The 17,671-nt window shown below is 42.4% G+C and overlaps 1 protein-coding gene across 1 annotated transcript in view; it reads left to right on the top strand.

Annotated features, from left to right (window-relative positions):
* Nucleotides 1-17,671, top strand: part of prkx (protein kinase cAMP-dependent X-linked catalytic subunit) — a 76,321-nt gene that overhangs the window by 28,345 nt on the left and 30,305 nt on the right. The window contains exon 2 of the mRNA XM_003218827.4: nucleotides 9,289-9,457. Within this exon, the coding sequence (XP_003218875.1) occupies nucleotides 9,289-9,457 (169 nt within the window). The remainder of the gene's footprint in view (nucleotides 1-9,288; nucleotides 9,458-17,671) is intronic.

Consider the following 17,671-nt stretch of genomic DNA (forward strand, 5'->3'; position numbering starts at 1 on the left):
AACATCCATAAGATCTGTAGGGGATTTTGTGTATTTTGTTTTAGTATTGAGATTGCCCTAGTTAATCAGGTTTTGGTTCTGTCACACCTGGATGATTGCTGGCAGGTTTCCCTTCCTACTCTCTTCTTCCTCCAGTTTAATTTAGAACCATGAAATCCAAGTTGTTTTAAATCTTCACACAACTCTTCTACTCATAGGTCTCTTCATTGGATGCTAGTTTATCCCATGGCCCATTTCAAACTTTTGGTTCTTTAAAGCTCCATACTCTAATCTCCCCCAGTATCTGTCAGCTCAGCTAGCATGGTATACACCAGGGGTCCTCAAACTTTTAAAGCAGAGGGCCGGTCCACGATCCTTCAGACTGTGGAGGAGCCGAATTATCATTTGGGAAAAAAAAAACAAGTTCCTACCGTGTTTCCCCGAAAATAAGACAGTGTCTTATATTTATTTTTGCTCCCAAAGATGCTCTAGGTCTTATTTTCAGGGGATGTCTTATTTTTCCATGAAGAAGAATTTATTGTTAAACAAAAAAATGAACATTTATTATATCCTGTACAGTAGTTGTCATCACAAACCAGCATAACCAGACAAACTGAATCCTATCAAGAATTTCTTGTTACTACCATTATTTCCATGTACAATACTCTATGGTAGGTACATTTACTGATCCTGCATACTCTGGTGTTCTGTTTGGCAGGCATGCTTCCAAACAAAAACTTTGCTAGGTCTTACTTTCGGGGGAGGCCTTATATTTAGCAATTCAGCAAAACCTCTACTAGGTCTTATATTCTGGGGATGTCTTATTTTAGGGAAAACAGGGTATGCACACTGCACATGTCTTATTTGTAGTGCAAAACAAAAACAACAATGAAAGAACTATACAATATTTAAAAATGAAAACAATTGTAACCAACATAAACCTATCAGGATTTCAATGGGAAGTGTGGACCTGCTTCTGGCCAATGAGATAGTTAAGTTAATTAGGATTGTTGTTGTGTCATTTCAGACTTTGGGTGAGCCTAAGTCTAAAATTGGAGCCTCCGGTGGCTCAGTGTGTTAAAGCACTGAGCTGCTGAACTTGCGGGCCGAAAAGTCCCAGGTTCAAACCTGGGGAGCAGAGTGAGCACCTGCTGTTAGCTCCAGCTTCTGTCAACCTAGCAGTTCAGAAACATGCAAATGTGAGTAGATCAATAGGTACCGCTCTGGCGGGAAAATAACGGCATTCCATGCAGTCATGCCAGCCACGTGACCTTGGAGGTGTCTATGGACAACTCCGGCTCTTCAGCTTAGAAATGGAGATGAGCACCAACCCCCAGAGTTGGACACAACTGGACTTAACGTCAGGGGAAACCTTTACCTTTATCTTTTAAGTCTAAAATTATTTATTTATTCATTTACTACATTTATTTATTACATTTATATCCCGCCCTTCTCACCCCGAAGGGGACTCAGAGCAGCTGTATGTACATACAATATATTATATTGTTAGCATATCACATTAGCATTATATATTACTATATTGAACTATACCACTATACTGTAATATTATATGTAATCTATAACATATAACATATAATTAATATTATTATATGGCATTATTATTAGTATTATATTGTATAACATTATAACATTATTATCAATATTATATGTATATACAATATATTATATTATTTAAAATGATATAAAAATATTATATTATAAAACTGAGGGTGGGGGGCAGGTAAATGACCTTGAAGGGCCGCATCCGGCCCCCGGGCCTTAGTTTGGGGACCCCTGGTATACACCATCTAATAGTTTAAGATTCAAAGGCAACTGATGATTGCCTGATTCGCCAACACAAATAGCTCTGTCAGGGCTGAGAGCCTTTCAAGACCAGGCTCTGTATCTGTGGAACTGCCTTCCTTTAGACCTCTGGAGGAAGATCTCTCTTGTTTTCATAAGGAGTTAAAGAACTTCCATCTTCATTTGCCAGGTTAAGCTGCTGAGTTGTGCCTGAGGTTGTTGAGATTGGTAATGACTGGTGGGGTGTTTGGGATTTTGTTTCATGTACATTTATAGTGTTATGTTTTATTGTCCTTCTCCTTGATTTTATATATAGATTTTCCACCTTTTAGTGAGATGGGAGTTATAAATATATGATGGTGGTGGTGGTGGTGGTGGTGGTGACAATAATGATGATAGAACCCAGAGTTCTACAGAATTCTAGTTTAGAAAAATCTGATGAAAACACAAACACAGGTAGGAAAAGGTCTAGCAGAACCTGGTTTCACCTTTCATATATGTATAATAAAAGGTATATATTATGTGTTCAAATAGGGTTGTTGTATGTCTTTCGGGCTGTGTGGCCATGTTCCAGAAGCATTCTCTCCTGACGTTTCGCCCACATCTATGGCAGGCATCCTCAGAGGTTGTGAGGTATGGAGAAAACTTTTCTCCATACCTCACAACCTCTGAGGATGCCTGCCATAGATGTGGGCGAAACGTCAGGAGAGAATGCTTCTGGAACATGGCCACACAGCCCGAAAGACATACAACAACCCTGTGATCCCGGCCATGAAAGCCTTCGACAACACATGTTCAAATAGGGTTCTTTCCTATATGTTTCTTCAGTGGTAATATCCTGATACAGTTTTGGAAAGACATCTTTCAGCAAGAAGACAGTCATAAAGCATAATGATCTTAACAATTAGAAATTAATGTTTTAATAACATGCTATTTTATAAACATAAACCTTTTCAAAGTAGGTTATTATGATATGAGGTGCAGCAAACATTGGTTTGTACACTTCCTGCAGTTGTTTTATCATATTTCTATGCTGCCCTGTAGCATAGATTTGTCTCAGTAGCTTGCAAGTTATCATTCTTATTTAAGTGCTGAGTCCTGCAAAAGAATATCCTAAAAACTCAAGAGAACACCTTGAGGCTCTGGAACAAAAAAGGATGGTGAAGAATGGGCACACAAAATGCTTACAAAGTTATTCTCTTCCGTTTTTCCATAAGTAGCAATGCTGTCACTTACCTTAAATTGTTGTGGCATGTTTAAATGTATTTAATGCGGAATCTTCTGCAAATACAAAATGAAATTAATGTTTGTGGGTTTCACAAGTATATAATTAAAACCTCAAGTTATGAAAGGTGTGTAAACGACTATTGTTTCTTGTTAGATATTACAATGTCAACTTTGTTATTAGCAGATTTAATAACTTCCTTGATTCATTTTCCTCAGAGGGACATAGGTTTGAATGAAATTGACTGGATTTTTAAAGAGAAAAGTGTGGAATTTGTGCCACATTTGTGGAATAATCTGTCAAATTGTTTATTTATTATTTATTAGACTTGTATACCGCTACTCCCAGTTTGGCTCGGAGCAGTTTACAGAAATAGATTAAAACAATACACTTAGCTTTAAAATAACAATAAAAACAACAATAAAAACAGACATAGTCCCGAGTTTTTCACCCATTGAAAGCTTGTCGGAAGAGCAAGGTTTTGCAAGCTTTCCGAAAGGCAAGTAGGTCTCGGATAGTTCAAGTTTCAACTGGCAAGGCATTCCATAAGTGAGGGGCTACAATCGAGAAGGCTCTCTGCCTAGTAGAAGACAAATGATAAGTCTGTATGTTAGGGACTTCAAGCAAATTTTGGTCTTCGGACCGAAGTAATCTCTGGGGTTGGTAGGGGGATAAGCGGGCCCTCAGGTACGCCGGCCCCAAACCATGTAAGGCCTTAAAGGTTAGAACCAGTATCTTGAAAGTAATCCGGTACTCAATCGGTAGCCAGTGCAGCTGTTGTAGAATTGGGGTGATACGCCACCTTACTGGCACCCCGGCGAGAAGACGAGCCACCGCATTTTGCACCAGCTTCAGTTTCCGGATCACTGACAGAGGAAGGCCAATGTAGAGGGCCTCGAGATGACCGTCGCCTGGATCACCGTAGCCAGGTCATTCCTAGATAGGTAGGGAGCCAGTCACCTAGCCTGGCGTAGATGGAAAAATGCAGATCTGCTCACAGCAGAGCCCTTTCTAGAACCTTTGCATACAAAGCTACTGTTATTTACTAGAAGATTATTAGAGCCATGCTTGGAGAAAGTCTATTAGTATCCATCATTTGGAAAAGTGCTAGTAGGAGACATTATACAAAAAGTAGCACATGCAAAGCATACAAACAAACAAAACATATAAAACTTGTAAAAAAATCTGCCTTGGGATTTGTCACAAACAGTGTATCCTTCTCTGAGCCTAGCATGGTTTGACGTTACAGGGTTCCTAAGAAAGAAACAGCAAGTTGCCTTTCTCACTTTATATGCAGTACCAGCAAAGCCTGTAATTGATATGAGAGAATTCATTTGAGCATACTACCTTTTTCAAAATAAGTAGAGATGACTTTCTGATCATGAAACACTTAGAAAAAGATGCAGTCATTGCTAATAGTCAACACGGATTTACCAAAAACAAGTCATGCCAGACTAATCTGATCTCTTTTTTCGACAGAGTTACGAGTTGGGTCGATACAGGGAATGCCGTGGATGTAGCCTACCTAGATTTCAGTAAGGCCTTCGACAAAGTCCCTCACAACCTTCTGGCAAACAAACTAGTAAAATGTGGGCTAGACAAAACTATAGTTAGGTGGATCTGTAATTGGCTAAGCGAACGAACCCAAAGGGTGCTCACCAATGCATCGTCTTCATCTTGGAAAGAAATCACGAGTGGAGTGCCGCAGGGTTCTGTCCTGGGCCCGGTTCTGTTCAACATCTTTATTAATGACTTAGACGAAGGGTTAGAAGGCGTGATCATCAAGTTTGCAGATGACACCAAACTGGGAGGGATAGCCAACACTCCAGAAGAAAGGAGCAGAATTCAAAACGATCTTGACAGACTAGAGAGATGGGCCGAAACTAACAAAATGAAGTTCAACAGGGACAAATGCAAGATACTTCACTTCGGCAGAAAAAATGGAATGCAAAGATACAGAATGGGGGACACCTGGCTAGACAGCAGTACATGTGAAAAAGATCTTGGAGTCCTTGTGGACAACAAGTTAAACATGAGCCAGCAATGTGATGCGGCTGCTAAGAAAGCCAACGGGATTCTGGCCTGCATCAATAGAGGAATAGCGTCTAGATCCAGGGAAGTCATGCTCCCCCTCTATTCTGCCTTGGTCAGACCACACCTGGAATACTGCATCCAATTCTGGGCACCACAGTTGAAGGGAGATGTTGACAAGCTGGAAAGCGTCCAGAGGAGGGCAACTAAAATGATCAAAGGTCTGGAGAACAAGCCCTATGAGGAGAGGCTTAAAGAACTGGGCATGTTTAGCCAGCAGAAGAGAAGGCTGAGAGGAGACATGATAGCCATGTACAAATATGTGAGGGGAAGTCATAGGGAGGAGGGAGCAAGCTTGTTTTCTGCTGCCCTGCAAACTAGGACACGGAACAATGGCTTCAAATTACAGGAAAGGAGATTCCACCTGAACATTAGGAAGAACTTCCTCACAGTGAGGGCTGTTCAGCAGTGGAACTCTCTTCCCTGGACTGTGGTGGAGGCTCCTTCTTTGAAGGCTTTTAAACAGAGGCTGGATGGCCATCTGTCGGGGGTGCTATGAATGCGATTTCCTGCTTCTTGGCAGGGGGTTGGACTGGATGGCCCATGAGGTCTCTTCCAACTCTGCTATTCTATGATTCTATGATTTATGATGTTTGTAAGCCTGGTTTATATAGCTGCCATTTACTTTGAGGGTTGTTGTGCAATTTGGAATTGTCTTCTGACCAAATGGTAAGCAAAAGTCCAGCCACATCCTACCCCTTAAGGAGTGCACCATTGCCTGAACACCACAATTTCTGTGTTGCTAGAGAGCAATGGGAAGAGTGGTTAAGTGCCCAGCTCTTTTTCCTGCAGTTGTATGTCATTCATTCTTCTGCCTCATTATCAAGTACCATAAGTAGGCACTGTCCAGCTTATAAGGAATGTTGAGAGGAATTCAAAGTCATAGCAATTTCTCAAATACTTTAATAAAAAGAAGGGATATAAATTTGATCGATAGATCAATCAATACATAGATAGATGACTAGGACACATTGCACCTCATCTTGGGACAAAAATAAGATATTACATACATGAAATGAAATATCCACAGCTACATATCCAGATTCACCATCTTCACCTATGTCTCTTGCCTGAGGGCTTGTCAGATCCTTATATCATTCTATTTTGTATTTTGTTAAAACAAAGGGAGATTGGTTATGTTTGGCTTGCCTTTGTCGAGGAAATAGAAAGCATCAATATATCATAGGGATCAATAGGGATTTCATAATATCTTGAAATCTTGTGTTTAACACTTGCTTGCAAAATTATATTATTAAAAGTTGAACTATAGTACTAAGACAGTGTGATTCAGAATTGCACAGATTGCTGTTCTAGTTATGATGCCCAAGTACTATAATGAGCAAAATCACTGTTGTGTTGCAAACCCACCATAAAAATAAGGTTGTTTACAAGTCTGTTCATGCAGCATTACATCAGTGTTAAAGGGATTTCATCACATTTTGCATTTTACAGAGTGGTTATATAGCATAGTTAAATATGTTAGGGGACTATTTTCTGATTACAGTTTTTCTGTTTTCATCAAGGTGCTCTAATTTTTTAAAAAAACCATGAGAAGCAACTGCTGTTAAATTGGTTTGCATTTAGAAGGCTTGTGATCATTTTAGGACTTTGGCTGTGTTTTATTTTGTTTGCTTTTTGATAAGCAAGTTAATACTGATTTAAGCAGCTCTTCATAGAGGGACAGTCACTAGAACTGATTTAGTCTAAGCTACAGAATCTGAGCAAATTATTGTCTTAACCATATTTAATGGTTGACTTTAACATATAGACAATTGTTTCAGCAATGTGTATCATACTCTAAACTTATTTTTAAAGTGTACCTGTGAAATGAGGCTAAGGGTTTAATCTTGTAATATGTGCAATAACCCTAGTTGTGAATTGTTTGTATTTGTGTGTGTAAAGAGAGAAGAATCTTAGCTGAAAAAAGATCTGTAAAACTTCTACATAATTGTTAAATGAAACTGCTTTAATCAGGATTTGATTCAAATTTATAAAATGCAGTTTTCTGCTAAGGACTGAAAATATTATTAGTGTTCAGTATGTCTCTGTGCTATTTGTGAAGTGTAATATACACACAGCAAAGCTATGCTTAAGAAATTATTCTGTATTCTTAAGAATTAATATTTGAGGGGAGTGGTTTTTATGGTTCTTCAACCTTGATACATATGCCCTAGGGACTACCTGGCTTTAGAGAACAGGATTTTGGCATACTTCAGATTACTACAATCACTAGTTTAAATATTGCTTTTGCTTTTTCACTTTTGAACAATAACCGTAGAGGTCTTACAAGGTGCATGTATCAAGAAATATCAAGTAATAGTTTGAACGTGGAAAAGCATACAGCACACAATGGAATTATGTGAAATTATGTGAATATTTAATGTGTGTTCTGAATTTTTATCTTTATTGCTATATCTTTTAAATCATTTGACATTAAGTCTAGTCGTGTCTGACTCGGGTTGGTGCTCATCTCCATTTGTAAGCCGAAGAGCCAGCATTGTCCATAGACACCTCCAAGGTCATGTGGCTGGCATGACTGCATAGAGCTCTGTTACTTTCCCATTGGAGCAGTACCTATTGATCTACTCACATTTACATTTTTTAAACTAATAGGTTGGCAGAAGCTGGGGATAACAGCAGGAGCTCACCCGCCCCCTAGGATTTGAACCACCAACCTTTCAGTCAGCAAGTTCAGCAGCTCAATGGTTTAATCCTCCGAGCCACCGGGGGCTCCTATACATATATATATACATATATACACACATACATTATATATGATATGATATGATATGATATGATATATAAACATTTCTTGGGGCTCCACAAGAACTTTTTGCTTCAAAAGGGCTCCACGGCTGAAAAGATTTGAGAACTCCTACTCTAGAGGTTCCAGTGTAATTCTACGGCATGCTTCCAGGCCAAATATAATAAATGAAGTAAGTGAAATTGGACATTGAATCTGTGGATAAGAGAACTTATCCATGAACTCTAAATGAGACTGTGGTCTGGCTCATTCTAAGACATTCAGGTTCTTGTTTTAAAATACTGCAATGGAATACATCAAAACTTGTTTAAGCATTTCACTACAAAAATTGTGAATACTTACATAATCAAGAGGGCCCTTTTATTTTGTTAATTTAACTTTTGTGCTAAAATATTTTGCACTTTTAGTGTCTTCCATAATCAAGTGGTAGCAATGCCAAATGAATTCATTTCAGTACAGTTCAGGATGTTAAAACAACAAAATGGTTTTACATCATTTCAAATTATTTTAACCAATTTTAATCTGTTAAACTTGTTTAATAATTTCACGTAATTTCACATAATCACCTGGTGGCACAGTGTGTTAAAGCCCTGAGCTGCTGAACTTGCGGATCAAAAGGTGCCAGGTTCAAATCCCAGGAGTGGAATGAGCGCCCGATGTTAGCCCCAGCTCCTGCCAACCTAGCAGTTCAAAAACATGCAAATGTGGGTAGATCAATAGGTACCGCTCCAATGGGAAGGTAATGGCGCTCCATGCAGTCATGCCGGCCACATGATCTTGGAGGTGTCTATGGACAATGCCAGCTCTTGGGCTTAGAAATGGAGATGAGCACCAACCCCCAGAGTCGGTCACGACTGGACTTAACGTCAGGGGAAACCTTTACCTTTTACTAAACTTGTTATTTAATATGTGTTCAGCCTTTTAAAATGATGTTATTGCTAATGTTGTTTTAAATTAGTCACATTGGTTTTGTGGTACACTGTCCTTACATCCTAAGGAAGAAGGCAGGATATAAATATTTAAATAAATACCGAGGGTGGGTGTGAATATTTTTGCACAGCATTATATATGGTAGTGAGTCAGAAATGGAAGTATTTTTGCGAACTCTTTAGACATTAAAATTCAAAGACACAGCCATGCTACTCTTGATCAATATTCAAAGATACTGAGAGAAAGACTTCCTCAGGTTACCAGGTGTGCACTACCATCTTTAGGTCTTCCAACTCTAGGAAGGGGAGCAGCTGAGGTATCAGCTGAAGCTGGTAATAAGGTTAGCTATTAAAGATACTATTAAGACTCTAATTATATAGAAATGTTCAGTATCTGTCAGTTGGTTTTTTATAATCATTTGTTGCTTTTGTACATTACTTATACATTCTTACCACAGCATGTTCTTCCAAAAATATTTTTTCTCTTTAATTTTCAGGAACAGGTACTTTTGGGCGGGTTCATCTGGTGAAAGAGAAATCAGCCAAAACCTACTTTGCATTGAAAGTAATGAGCATTCCAGATGTCATTCGACTAAAACAAGAACAGCATGTGCACAATGAAAAATCGGTCTTGAAAGAAGTGAATCATCCATTTCTGATCAGATTGTAAGCTTCATCAGTTTCAGTTTTTCTATTTTAATGTTCAATTCTAACATTCAGTTACTTGCTAGAAAGAACTAATCCAGACATCTTTGGGTTGTAAAAAAAACCCTGAACAATTTAATGTGGAGATACGTAAATCTAGAGACCTTTCACATGACATAATTGATTGTAGCACTATGATTCCACTATAACTGTAACAGCTCCATCCTTTGTAATCCTTAGATTGACAGTTTAAAGAAAAATATTTCAACTCTGAGCCAGAGAGCTGTGATGCCTCATCCAGCTACAAATCATAGGATTTTATAGAACAGGACCATTTAAATGAAAGTAGAATCATAGTGCTATAACTGCGGTGTGAAAGAGTCCCTGATCAAGATGTTTCTGAGTTCATGTAATGAAGGTGTCCCTGAATTTTCCTTCCTCAAATTCATTTCTTCATTCTCCCAGGTTATGTTTTATGTGTTCTCATGATATTTGTTATGAATCTTGAGTTACCAATCCATAAATGTAAGGATTTCTCCACCTCCAGTGTTCAAGAGGTTGTTCCATCCTTCTGAATATTTAATATTATCAGAGTGAAATACAGAAGGGATTAACACTTTCTTTTTCTCAACATATGTCAACACATGTGTCTACTGGTGGAGTTCTGATGAATTAATTAGATATACAAACTATGATAGTGTTAATTTCCAACAGTATTTTTAATTTTTTTTTTTCGTGTCAGGAGCAACCGGAGTTGCTTCTGGAGTGAGAGAATTGGCCGTCTGCAAGGACGTTGCCCAGGGGACGCCCAGATGTTTTGATGTTTTTACCATCCTTGTGAGAGGCTTCTCTTGTGTCCCCGCATGGAGCTGGAGCTGATAGAGGGAGCTCATCCACACTCTCCCCAGGTGGGATTCGAACCTGGCAGCTTTCAGGTCAGCAACCCAACCTTCAAGTCACTTAGTCCACTATGCCATCTGGGGGCTCCATTTTTAAATTAATAACATTGTACTTTCATTCTATTTTTTGAAGCAGAGAATGGAAACTCCTATATGCTTGTGTAAATTTGATATTTTTTCAAAACTCATATTTTCATTTTGAGTTATGCATAACCATATTTTTCCAAGTGATAAATATAGCAATCTTGTGTAAGGGTTGGCAGTCATATTTAGTGAGAAGGAATAGATATTAGATGCTTTTTCCTCCTGAAAAATGTGGTTATTAATTCCCAAAGGCCTTTCAAAGTATCCACTGTTATACTTGCTTGTTGGGTCTTCTTTCTATGGATCATAACTGTGTGAAATCTGTTCCTATATGCCATGGGGTTGTTTCAACTATCCTGTGGTAATGGATGAAGTAATATATACCACCAGAAATGTCAGAATTTTGCAAGTTAAAAGTAGACAAAAACAGAGGGGTGCGGATACATATTACAAAATAAGTTTCAACATAACATAATTGCAATCTTATATTGTAAAGAAAAGCAAAGACAGGCAAGCACAGTAAGAAAACAACTACTTTTAGTAGCAGTAAAGCAATACATATACAGAATTTCAAATTTGATATTAAAATACATTGATGCCTTTGAGGCAACAAAATGTGTGATGGCCAGTATAACATCAAGGCAAAACCTGGAACAAGAAAGGAAGAGTAAAATGGTAGAAGCACAAAGTTATGGTAAGGAAGCACAAAGTAAAGAGGCGGAAACATCATTTTGTTCATACCGTACTCATTCCAGCCTCCCTCCCTCTCTTGCTCTCTCTCCCTCTCTCTTCATGAAGCTAAACATATCAGGATTTTTTTAAAAAAAACACCCACAAAATCAAGTAACCCAAAGTTCCTCAAAGCAGAAAAGAGCAAAACAGACAACAATCTCCCAAAGCAGAAAAGAGCATGAGTCACGTAGGATGTTCCATTGAAGCCCTAAAGCCTTGCACTCTTGTGCTCCCTCTCGCGCTAGTTGTTAACTCAAAATGCTGCTCCTATGTAAAAGCAAAACCAGACCAAGCAACCACTCTTATCTCAAAACACTCTTAAGTTGGGACACTCTATACTCCAAAAACTAACGTTGTTTGTTTTAGTGGCTGAGACAGAGACACCTTTGCTTTGTGATGGTTCTATGTACATGAATATTAAAAACATTATGTAAAATTATCTTCAGGTTATTGTATTAACGTATCTAAAACATAAACAAATGTTGTGTTCAGACATGTGTCCCAGCTCAGGTATCTCATTATATATGTAAGTACGGGTATTTCAAAATCCAAAAAAAAAAAATGGTATCCAAATCACGTCTGGTTCCAAGCATTTCCATTAAGAGATACTTTAATTCGAAACCTCTCCAAACCCATGGACAACAAATGGAAGGATAGGTACTGTGCCAATCAATGCATGGTTCTGTAGAGCAGTGGTTCTCAACCTGTGGGTCCCCAGATGTTTTGGCCGCCAAATCCCAAAAATCCTAACCGCTGGTAAACTGGCAACCTGGGGCCCCACAGGTTGAGAGCCACTGTGTTAAATAGATACTGTACAAGCAAAATTTTAAGCAAACAAGAACTTAAATTAAGTATAGTTGGTCTTAAAAATATACTTTGGAGGTCACACAAATACCTCTAACTAATACAATAATATATATACTAAAATGTCTGTTCCTATGCCTTCCTCATAAATAAACCCATGCAATATAAAAATATAAGATCATGTTATGTTGATAGTAGCAATGAAGCATGCTGTCACGACCCAGGTTGCAAAGGCACCAATAACCAAACACAGAGGCCAGAATCTAACTAATATCTTTATTGAAGGAATATATAAAGTTAATAAAAGCAAGTATATGAAATAGTCCAAAAGCAGACCTTTCAAGAAAGGTCCAAATTAGTCCAAAAAAGCGATGTCCAATATGAAATATTAAGGTCCAAAGTTGTAATCCAATAACCGAAACACTCACTTTGCCAGGCAAAGTGAGGGGAGATGACAAGTCCTTTAGTCCATAAACTTGAGCAAGGCTAGGAAATAACTTGATACTTGAAACAAGGCTTAAAACGTGGAACAAGGTAACTAGGAACAAGAACAAGGTCCGTGGAATAACTTGGTAAAATCCGTGATACAAGGCAAGGATTGGTCCTGGGCAACAAGGCGAAGTCCGTTGGTAAACAAGGCTGGGAAGCAAGGCGAAGGCTGGAAAGCAGGGCAAGGCTTGAGCAGGAGCGAGGCTTGAATCGGAGCGCGCTGTCCAGACACAACTCGCTCCGTAGGCTGACGAATTGACTCCGCGAAGTTACTACGCGGGTAAAACACCTAAATAGAGTCTAACTTTCCCGCCGAAGCAGTTCTCTGGGAATCAGAACCGAAAGCTAAACTCTGAGACCAGATGTGAGACTCCCCAAAGATTCTCACGAGAAGCAGTCTTAATTGGCCACATTCTTAGCTGCAATCCTCGCACTCCTGCGCGAAGCTGATTCCAAACTTCTCTGTTGTTTACAAAACTCCCGGCGCAAGAACACGGGAGAAGTAGGCTCTGGGGTTGTTTGACATACTTCTGGGAGACAACTTTCTTGCAGGTGCAAGGTTCCCAGATCTGCCTGGGAAAGATCTGGCTGAGGGGAATCCAGTTCTGACTGGGAAGGTAAAAAACCCAAGTTTTCCTCCTCATCAGGAATTACAATGTCCTGAGCAGGACTACAAGGCCCATGGGTCATCACACTATCCCCCTCCTCAAGGCCCCTCCCAAACTGGGGCCCTCTCCCCGAGGCGCGAGGTCGCGGCTTGGCGGGATAGGTTTGATGAAAGCGGCGGGTTAGATCAGGAGCATGGACTGTGGAGGCGTCTTCCCAAGAGCGTTCCTCAGGGCCAAAACCCACCCAGTCAATGAGATATTGTAGGCGGCGGCGATGAAAGCGAGAATCCAAAATGTCCTCAACCTCGAACTCCTCCTCCCCATTCATCAAAACAGGAGGGGGGGCCGGTTGGTCTGTATCAGGACGCACACCATCCGCCGGAAGGAGCAGGGAACGGTGAAACACTGGGTGAATGCGCATTGAACGCGGCAGTTGGAGTTTGAAAGTCACGGGGTTTAATTGCGCCACCACTGGATAGGGGCCAATGAAACGGGCATCTAACTTCCGGCAAGGGCGGTGGGAGGGCAGAAAGCGAGTGGACAGAAAAACCCGTTCTCCTACCTTGATTTCAGGGCCTGGCTGGCGGTGTTTGTCAGCGTGGCGTTTATAGTCCTCCTTGGCTTGGTCCAGTTGCTGGAGCAAAAGTTGTTGCACCGCTGTGAGTTCCTGCAGCCAATCCTCTGCTGCGGGAACTTCTGAAGTTTCAATGACAGGGGGAAAGAAACGTGGATGGAAGCCGTAGTTTGCAAAGAACGGCGTTTCTTTTGTAGAAGCTTGAACTCCATTGTTGTAGGCAAACTCTGACAGTGGTAACAGAGAAGCCCAATTGTCCTGTTGGTAATTTACATAACAGCGAAGATACTGCTCTAAAGTGGCATTGGTGCGCTCCGTTTGCCCATCTGTTTGGGGATGATGAGCTGAAGATAAGCGAGAGTCTATGCCCAATAGTTTTTGTAGTGCCTTCCAAAAACGAGAGGTGAATTGAGATCCACGGTCTGTGACTAAACTCTTGGGCAATCCATGTAGTCTGAAAACATGTTGAAGGAATAGATCCGCGGTCTCTTTGGCCGTGGGGAGGCCTTCGCAGGGAATGAAATGGGTTAACTTGGTGAAAAGGTCCACCACCACTAAGATCGTGGTGAATCCACAGGAAGGTGGTAGGTCAGTGATGAAATCCGCAGAAATTATTTCCCATGGGCGAGATGGGGTAGGAAGGGGGTGTAAAAGCCCTGAGGGCTTCTCCCTTCTTATCTTGGAGCGCTGACATACTGGGCAGGTGTTGACATATTTTTCCACATCCTTGCGGATCTTGGGCCACCAAAAATCCCTTAGGATCAGATGCATGGTTTTAAATAGTCCGAAGTGTCCTGCTGGTTTGCAGTCATGACACAGACGAAGCGCTTTTTCCCTGCCCGGTCCGGGTGGGATATAAACATGATTTCTATAGCAAAGCAGCCCATCTTTAAGCGAAAAGGGAAAATGCAGACCTTGGCGAAGTTGGTCCTGCGCCCAGGCATCTGCTTGCTGACTAGCCCTGATTTCTTGAGCACAGATGGGTCCTGGAGTAGAGGAAGTTGATCCAATGGAAATGGATTTGGTGTTCCCCACTGTTAGCGTGGCAAAGTTCTCGGGTTGTAATAGTTGGGATTCAAAGGTCTCCTTACGTCCTGCAGCGTATTCCGGTTTACGTGACAGGGCGTCTGCTTGCTTGGTCTGGGCTGGGGTCACGTAATGAATCTGGAAGTTGAAACGTTCGAAGAATAAAGCCCAACGTTGCTGCCTCTGATTCAGTTTGCGGGCAGTTCTTAGATGTTCTAGATTACGATGATCAGTATGGACTTCAATGGGAAATTTGGCCCCTTCTAGCCAATGTCTCCAAGTTTCAAAGGCTGCCTTTATGGCCAGTAGTTCTTTTTCCCAAATGGTGTAATTCCTCTCTGGTGTGGTTAGTTGACGAGAGTAAAAGGCACAGGGATGGAGGTGATCTCCCACCGGTTGTAAGAGTACAGCCCCAATTGCCACATCAGAGGCGTCCGCTTGCACAACAAAAGGGGTTCCAGGATTTGGGTGCTGTAGAATTGGCTGGGAGGTGAATAGTTTCTTTAGTTGCTGGAACCCTTTCTCTGCTTGATCAGTCCAGCTGAAAGGCTGCTTTCCACGGATGCAGCTAGTGATGGGGTCGGACCAGCGGGCAAAATCTGGAATGAACTTGCGGTAATAGTTCGCGAACCCCAAGAAACGCTGCACCTCTTTCTTGTTAGTTGGCGCCCGCCATTCCAATACTGCTGAAACCTTGGCTGGATCCATGGAAAGCCCTAGAGGCGAGATACGGTAACCAAGGAAATCTACCTCTTGTAGATCAAAGGCGCATTTTTCCAGCTTGGCATAAAGTCCATGATCCCGCAGTCGTTGTAACACCATTTTGACGTGGTTCTCATGTTCTGATTGTGATCTAGAAAACACCAAAAAATCGTCCAGGTAGATTATCAAGAACCTGTCTAGATAGTCCTGAAAAATGTCATTGACAAAATGCTGGAACGTTGCGGGAGCTCCGCATAAACCGAAATTCATAACTCGGGACTCGAATAATCCGAATTTGGTCTGGAAGGCGGTCTTCCACTCGTCCCCTTCCCTGATGCGAACTAAGTTGTAAGCCCCCCGAAGATCCAGCTTGGTGTAAACCTTGGCTCCTCGAAGCCGATCCAGTAGATCCGAGATTAAGGGCAGGGGATAGCTGTTCCGCTTGGTGATATTGTTCAATGCTCTGTAGTCCACCACCAAGCGTAGTTCCCCTGACTTCTTCTTCACAAACATCACTGGGGAGGCGGCTGGGGATTGAGAGGGTCTGATGAATCCCTTGCGAAGGTTTGTCTCTATGAATTCCCTGAGAGCTTCTTGCTCTGGTTCGGTCAGGGAGTAGAGATGCCCTCGCGGGATCGGGGCCCCCTCCACCAAGTCAATGGCACAGTCATAAGGTCTATGTGGGGGTAATTTTTCGGCTTCTTTCTCATTGAATACATCCCAATACTCGGAGTACTTCTTTGGCAAGGTGATGATGGGCTCGGTGTCTGTGGCATGGCAGACCTTGGCTACGAGGCAATGGTTTTGGCAATACGGTGAAGCAAACTGCAGTTCTCTGTTGGACCAGGAGATGTTAGGGTCGTGGAGAGTCAGCCATGGGATTCCCAAAATCACAGGGAAATGGGGAACCTCGGTAACAAAGAAGGAAATCTCTTCCATATGTTCCCTTATCCACATCCTGGTGGGTTCCGACCACTGACTTACGGGGCCCGTCTTGAGGGGGCGGCCGTCTATGGCTTGCACCACACGGGCATTCTTGAAATCATGATATTGTAATCCCAGAGAATCGGCATACTCTCTATCAATGAAATTGTTGGTAGCTCCAGAGTCTATCATGGCGTGGATCATGACGGGTCCCCTTTTTGCTGACCATAATGTGACCACGAGAAGGAACAGGACCCCGGTTGGCGGCTCTTGAATAGATTTTTTGACCGGGTTGGCGAGCCTCTCTACACCCGGTCGTTGGCTTCCCCCGCCGGCTGTGTGCCAGTCGGCTCAGACGCCTTCGTCTCCGTGGAGGACGCCGCCGCAAGACGGGCGGCAGGCTTCCCTTTGGCTGGGCACTCTCTGGCGAAGTGGCCCCCATTCCCGCAGTACCAACAGAGGTTAAAGCGTTGACGACGGGCCTTCTCGGCGGCATCCAGTCTGGGACGCACATTGCCCAACTGCATCGGCACCTCCTCGCCTCCTCTGGGGTATGGGGTTGGCGGTGGGGGTCTCCACACTGGACGTGGCTGAACGCTGGTGGGAGCGGGGGGTTTTGCCCCGGCTCTACTGCCCTGGCCTCGAACCCACTGTTTCCTGTTGGCAATCATGACTTCAGCCCGTAAACATTGATCAATGAGTGCCTCGAGGGTCTGGGGAGGATCCACCTTGGAGATTTCTTCCAGCATTTCAATGTTGAGACCCTCCCGGAATTGTCCTCTGAGGGCTACATCGTTCCAGCCGGTGTTGTGGGCCAGCACTCGGAACTCGGCTATATACTGAGACATTGGTCTGTCTCCTTGGAATAGGCGACGGAGTTTGTGACAGGCTGCCTCCAAATTGTCCTCGATTCCCCAAGTCTCCTTGAGGTGGTCCAAGAAGTGTTGCGCTGATCTTAGGTGTGGAGAGGCTTGGTCGAACAGTGCCGTCGCCCAATTGGCCGCTGGCCCGTCTAGAAGACTGTAAACCCACGCCACTTTGATGTCTTCTTGGGGAAACTCGGCATCACGGGCCTCTAGATAAGCTTGACATTGGCGACGGAAAACATGAACCTTAGAAGCTTCTCCAGTAAACTTGGTAGGCAACGCCATGGCCGGGAGGCGGATTCCGCGCTCCCGCAAGCCCTTTATTTCTCCATCCTGGGCGTTGAGTCTGTCGCGGATGCGATCCACCTCATCCTTGTCGATGGTGTAGGTAAGCGGCTGCCCACCCGGCACGGTTCCGGTAGACATTCTGGCCTTGGTTAATTGGTGCTTATGGGTGGCGGAGTCAAACTGTCACGACCCAGGTTGCAAAGGCACCAATAACCAAACACAGAGGCCAGAATCTAACT

This window comes from Anolis carolinensis, chromosome 3 (genome assembly GCF_035594765.1).
Source record: "Anolis carolinensis isolate JA03-04 chromosome 3, rAnoCar3.1.pri, whole genome shotgun sequence".
NCBI classification, from domain to species: domain Eukaryota; kingdom Metazoa; phylum Chordata; class Lepidosauria; order Squamata; family Dactyloidae; genus Anolis; species Anolis carolinensis.